Source organism: Saccopteryx leptura, chromosome 6 (genome assembly GCF_036850995.1).
Source record: "Saccopteryx leptura isolate mSacLep1 chromosome 6, mSacLep1_pri_phased_curated, whole genome shotgun sequence".
NCBI classification, from domain to species: Eukaryota; Metazoa; Chordata; class Mammalia; order Chiroptera; family Emballonuridae; genus Saccopteryx; species Saccopteryx leptura.
This window is the reverse complement of record NC_089508.1, coordinates 136,248,569-136,255,102: the sequence shown is the minus strand read 5'-3', so window position 1 is coordinate 136,255,102 and position 6,534 is coordinate 136,248,569. Positions and strand designations below refer to the sequence as shown.

At 43.7% G+C, this 6,534-nt stretch overlaps 1 protein-coding gene across 1 annotated transcript; it reads right to left on the bottom strand.

Annotated features, from left to right (window-relative positions):
• Positions 1 to 390: 390 nt before the first annotated feature.
• C6H7orf25 (chromosome 6 C7orf25 homolog) lies at positions 391 to 2,891 on the bottom strand. Its single transcript, XM_066343236.1, has 2 exons — positions 2,469 to 2,891; positions 391 to 2,034 (listed from the first exon to the last, which is right to left on the bottom strand). The coding sequence occupies exon 2, from the start codon at positions 2,011 to 2,013 to the stop codon at positions 748 to 750; it is 1,266 nt and encodes a 421-aa protein (XP_066199333.1). The 5' UTR covers positions 2,014 to 2,034; positions 2,469 to 2,891; the 3' UTR covers positions 391 to 747.
• Positions 2,892 to 6,534: the final 3,643 nt, after the last annotated feature.

Sequence of the window (6,534 nt, the reverse complement as noted above, 5' to 3'; positions counted from 1 at the left end):
AGCCATCCCCAGCGCCCGGGCCATCTTTGCTCCAATGGAGCCTTGGCTGCGGGAGGGGAAGAGAGAGACAGAGAGGAAAGCGCGGCGGAGGGGTGGAGAAGCAAATGGGCGCTTCCCCTGTGTGCCCTGGCTGGGAATCGAACCCGGGTCCTCCGCACGCTAGGCCGACACTCTACCGCTGAACCAACCGGCCAGGGCCAACAGAATATATTTTAAAGAAAAAAAATTTACTTTTATATTGATGTATTTTTTGTAAACATACCCAGACTGCTCCTGACATGTTCCATTAATGACCATAACTTTAGAATCTAACATCAATTATACACTATTACCTCCCAGCCCCAACTCATTATCAATCGATAAACCAATATAATAAAAAACAAGCTTCGGTGTTCTCCAGATGTTTAATGCAAGATGCACTGTAGCCATATTCCATGAATTCTGTACTGGTAAAGGGAGGTGTGTACAACCCTACTGCATCAAATAAAAGCGCTGTGATACAGATAAAAAGCCTTACACAGCTATACTTCTGTTCTTAATTACTATCATGTAGACACTTTGATAAATAGGGTTGTTTCTTGTGCTTTTTCTACTTTAAGAAGTTATTACTTTATAGATAAGAAACAAATCAACTCTACCAGTTTGAATTCTGAGTTATACTACAGACCTTTTTTTCTCCCCAATTAAGATGGCAAGACCCAACCTTTGGTATAATAACATTTCCATGGAAATATTTAAAGGATATTATCAGTGTTCAGTGTCAGTTGTGTAGTCTTTTGGTAAAGGGGTGGCTAAAGCCTCTTTGCTCTCAGTGAGTGCTCTGGGCTGATGAATAAACACACTAAATTTAACACCCTGGTTGTTGGCAGCTCTGACAAAACCACTATTGGCAGTCATTGTGATGGCTTTTAGGGTGTCCCCTGTCCCAAAAATTGTTAATGAACGACTATTGATTTTTGAACTGGACACTAGTCCCAAAGAACGCTCAGAAGGCTGGTCCAGCACCACATTAATTCGCTTAATTAGCATAGTGGCCCTCTCTCTCTCCCCAGGTCCTCCTAAAGTATCTAAAATAGACTGAAAATCTTTGACAGCTGATTCACAAGCAAATAGCTCCTTGTCCTTCATAAATGCTTCAAGCTGTGGTAGAACCTGCTCTTTTCTCTCTTGCTCTGCTTGTTCTGTGAGCACTTTTTCCTTAAAGATAAAGTGGCAACCTCCATAGCTGAGGGCAGATACATATGTGATCAAAGTAGTAATGTCCAGATTTACTCTTTTGCACATATCAATCTTAATCTCTGTTGGAAACGCAACAGTTGCTAGTATATTTTCTCGGTCCACTCTGGTCACCTGGAAAAGTTCAGGGCCCTCTTCATCTGATTCGCTCTCACTGGGCTGGAGCTCGTCAGGGTGACCTAACAGAGAATTAACTGCTACTATGTCTCCTCTCACAGATATGCCCATTTCTTTCAGCTTCTCTGCCATGGGGCTGGAGACACTGTTGTAAAATGCAAAGATGATGTGAGGGTTGCTATACTGCACTGGCTGCTGGTGACTGGCCTGAAGGAAGTCTTCAGCTTGCTCAATGATGCTTTTGTCACCAAACTGGCCCCTGCCTAGCCAAATATTATGCAGAGCTTCAGCTTTCCGGCCAATGGCTTTCACCCAAGTATGACCACAATTTGCAACAACATCCACCACAAGAGTCTGCTTTTCTCCCAAGTTATCTGTGTAACCAAAACCATGGAGAACACTAATGACTTCTTCCAGGTTTTCTGCTGACTCCACTACAGCTCTGAGGTGTGTTAAATTGGTGCTCTGTAAATGGGACTCCTTAACAGCTACCTTCCCAGCTTCCACTTTCTGCAAAAATTTTAATTCAGCCTTCAATTTGCTACACAGCTTTGCATCGCCTTCAATGCCACCTTTTCTTGATCTAGAAAGTGATTCTGCTCTCTTAACCAGTTCCTTGGCCATGACGATTCGTTCACAGAGCATGGCGTGTGCAGACATGGTGACAGCATTCTTTCTTTTCTATGAAAAAAGAAAACAAGACAAATGACAAATTCAAAGTCCTCAACAATTATGCTCTTCAATTCTTCACTGAAAATTACAAAACTTCAATTAAGCAACAAGGCTTATGGAGGCTGAGTCTAGGAACCTGGGATCCTGCACGTCTGTTTCTGAGTGACTCCCTCCTCTGACGGTTAAGGAAAGAATGACAGCTGTACTTCTGAACACCTCCTTAGGTGTGCTGGATTCTTACAAACGTTAGGCCTTCATTTCTTCAGCTCGAAGGTCATGGGGTCCACAATATGCCGCAGGTCATATTTAAATGCAGGGGTCAAGCAATATGCTATGTAAGGAATTCCCTATCTTCCCTTACTCTGGCTGTAGAGAAATTTTAATATAAGCTCGAAGTGTCAAGATAAAATGATTAAAATATGTCCAAAGCAAGATTCTCTCACCTAAAATGACCACACTAAGGCTTTCCAACCTTCTTCTCCTTCATAAGTGGGTCCCCTTTAATCGGTGATTATCCAAGGTCGCACAGCATCCGCGCCAGAGTCCAGACGGCCTCAGGTCCGCAGGAGACCGCAGCTGGCACGCTATCAAGGCCGCAGGGCAGCCCGCGGGCCCTACGCGCGGACGTCGGCTCGCGCGCTCCACCTATGCGCCGCGGCCTGCCGGCAGGCTCCGAACAACCAGCCCGGGGCCAGCGGGCGCCGCGTCGCGGAAGGACACCCGGCTCCCTCCACCTGATCTCTCCTGGCTCCTCACTTGCAGCGCCTAGGACCGCGAGCGGCGGGCACGTGCGTGCGCCAAACGGGGACCAGCCGATAGCGTCCACTTCACGCTGACCGCTGCCTGAGCTCCGCCCGCGCGCGCCACCTCCGGCACCTCCCACGTCACGTGGCCCTGAGTCCGGAGACGCAGAACGCGATCCCAGGGGTCAGTGCGGCGTGCGGGGCGTGGCGGGGCTGGCGCGAAGGCCATATCCGATGCCTAGCCGTAGGAGAGGAGCCTGCTGTGGGGGGCCGACAGCCCTATCTCCAATGTCCCCGGCAGGGACCCCACGCCCTAACGTAATCATGGCTCGCCCTTGCCTGGGTGGAAATCGGTGCATAATGCATTTTAGTGGAGAAACTCTCCCAGTGGAGCCTAAACTTCCTTACTTCAGCCAATTACACCATGTTGCTGTCAAACTCAAACCCCCAGTGACAGGTAATGGTTCTCTTAGAAAAAATTGTCAGAGGTTACACAAATCCAGGTAAGCGCTGGAGCTGAGATTTCTAACACCAGTCTAAAGCACTTTCCATTGCACCATCCTGGGGTCTCCATAGAAATGGGATATAGAGATGAGTTGCCTTCCTCGAGATAACAAATGATCAGGTAGTCTGTACTAGAAAATTTAGATTAACCTAGTAAAATGCCCAGTCACCCAGAAAGCTTAAGGCTTTATTAAAGTAAGGCTAATTTAGAAGGGTGTGTGTGTGTGTGTGTGTGTGTTTTAGAGAGGAAGGGTGAGAAACGTCAATTTGTTATTCCAGTTATTTACGCATTTCATCATTAGCTGATTATTGTTTGCGCCCTGACCTGGGGCTGAACCGCAAACGTGGCTATTTTGGAGGCTCTAACCAAATAAGCTATCCAACCAGGGAAAAGTAAGGCTAATTTTAAAAATGAGAACTTTAAGTTAAAAGTAATCCTATGTACGCCTTTCATAAACCTTACTACAGAGTCAAGAAATGAAAAAGAAATAAACCCACAAAAAAACAAGATTTCACCTGAAACTTCAGGAAGACAATAAGCAATATTCAGTGTTTCTATATAACAGGCAATAATTCTAAGTGCTTTTCACGTATAAATTTATTCAACTTCTTAACAGTGTTAATGGGAGACATTTTACAGTTAAACCCACCACAGAGAGGTTATTGAACCTAGGCAGCCTCTATTCAGATGGAGGAATTAGGAGTACAGAAAACCATCCTCAACAAGTGATTTGCAAAGCAGAACCCCAGAAAGGCTTCAGAACCAGACAGAAGCCTGGAGGCAGAAGGGAGTGTTGAAGCACGGTTGAAAATGGGCATTACTTAAGTCTGTATAAGGGAAAAACACCCAAGCCCTCTCATTCAGTGCAGCTAATCAGAGATTGTAGTATATGACGATGAAGATAGGGAACCAGAGGGGTTCTAGACAGATTATGAAAAAAATGAAAGCTTTCCTATTGAGTGGTGAAATGAGTAGTCCCCTCTCTGCCTCTACCAGAATGCTGGCACTCCTTTCCCATCCTCCCCACCACCCTCTTTCAAAAACTTTTCTGTGGAGAAACTGAGCAAATGAAAGACCATGGAAAAATGTTTATAGATGCAGACATTCACCATTCCCCAATAAGTACCTGTATATAGATTTGGGACTCACGCACAAACAGCACTTCCACCAAACATTTTTGTTTAGAATTTGAAGGAAACAATGAAGAACAAAATAAAAGGAACTTCAGCCATGAATCAAGACTTTTTTTTTTAGGTGAGAGGAGAGCTAGTGAGATGTATTCCCACATGCACCCTGACCAGGATCCACCCCATCTGGGGCCAATGCTCGAATCAAACAAGCTGTATTTAGTGTCTGAGGCAGATGCATTCCAACAAAGCTATTCTCAGAGCTCATGGCCACCCTTGAACCAATGGGCCATTGACTGTGGGAGGTGAAGAGGGAGAGAAGGAGGACAGAGGCAGATGGTCACTTCTCCTGTGTGCCCTGACCAAAAATCAAACCTGGACCTCCATATGCCAGGGCAAATGCCCTATACACTGAGCAAGCCAGCCAGGGCAAATTAGAATTTTAAAGCAAGGAAGCTACAAACTTGTAAGTTCTTAGGCAATTCATTAAATATCCCAAGTTTTTGTTTCTTTATGAAGGCTCAGAGAAATTGCCTCTAATGGCAAGACATCTGGTAAAGAAATGAGGTTAAGAACTGAGACTTTGCGATTTTGGTCCATGAACATAATTGAACATTAGATGAAAACTCTTTTGATCACCCTTATTACCTAATCAGTACCCAAACAGCACTAGATAACTGTAAAGATCAATATTAGTCTTCCTTATTACACCTTTCCTTGTGATTTAAAAAAATATATATTTTTATTCATTTTAGAGAGAGAGAGAGAGAGAGAGAAGGGGGAGGAGCAGGAGCATCAATTCCCATATGTGCCTTGATCAGGCAAGCCCAGGGCTTTGAACCAGCGACCTCAGTGTTCCAGGTGGATGCTTGATCTACTGCACCACCACAGGTCAGGCTTCCTTGTGACTTTTTTTAATGTCTCATTGCTAATTGTTTTTGCAAACTTAAATTCATGGTTCAGTAAGGAACTGGAAAAACTAGTGAGCAAGTCAAGTGCAGACAAAAACTCAAGACAAAAACTGAACCCAAAATAAAGATGGGCTATGAACATTACTTAAGCACTATGATATTTAAGTAAAAGAAGTTGGAATCTACAGCTAGAAATGCCAAGTTTTGGGACAATTAGAGATACATGGAATGGGTTCCAAAATCAAGGAACTTGGACAGAGAAAGTCAAGTACCATATGGTTTCACTCATATGTGGACTCTAATGAACAAAATTAACAGCAGACTCATACAATGCAGAGCAGGCTGACAACTGTCCGGGGCTGCGTGTGGCGGAGAGGTAGAAGGATTAGAGGAAGAGACAAAAACAAACAACAAACTCATGGACATGGACAACTGTGTGGTGATTGCAAGAAGGGGTGGAGAGCAGGGTGTAGGGGTGACAAATACTTAACTTGGGGGGGTAAAAACACAATATGGTGTATGTACAGAGGTGTGTAGTAGAATTGGGCACCTAAAACCTGTTAATCAGTATCACCAAAAGAAATTTCAATTAAAAAAAAAGCTGACACAAAGAGTGGGATTATTTTTGAGGTCAATGAAAAAAATAAACTGAGAACAAGGGAGAAATGTTCTAAGCAGCTTCAGGTGAACGGGGCTTCATATTTAATGAGGCAACAGGCAGAGATTCGACTCAACACAAATCTACTTCACCTAATTTTTCCTTTTTATTCTACAAGCTTCCAATTAAAAACTCCGTGTGGTTCCTTTTGTCCTAAATATAAATACCTTTACTTTTCACTTCTTTAATTTGTAGGACTCTGGCAATTCTGATTTTTGAATATTGGACATTAGAGAGCAAATTCAAAGGCAGCTAAAACTTACAAGTTAAACTATTAACCTTGCCAGGCCTTTCCCTTGCATTATCAATTTTAGTTTCACAAAACCCTCTGAGATAATTACCTTGTAGAGTCACTTAGCCAGTGAGAGGTGAGATCTGAGTGAAAACCATTCCTTTTCATCACTTCTTTCCTTCTAGTGTGTTGGATTCACAACATAACCAAAAGCCCGTAAGGAAAGATTAGATGAGACCTTCAAGACAATCATCTTGAAGAGGTCAAGTTGGCACATACCATAATAATGCTTCTGCTATATATGATAGGGGTACTATAGTCATGATGGCTAGA

Excerpts from the sequence above, each read along its gene's own strand:
- C6H7orf25 (XM_066343236.1), bottom strand. The coding sequence starts at position 2,013 with ATGTCTGCACACGCCATGCTCTGTGAACGAATCGTCATGGCCAAGGAA.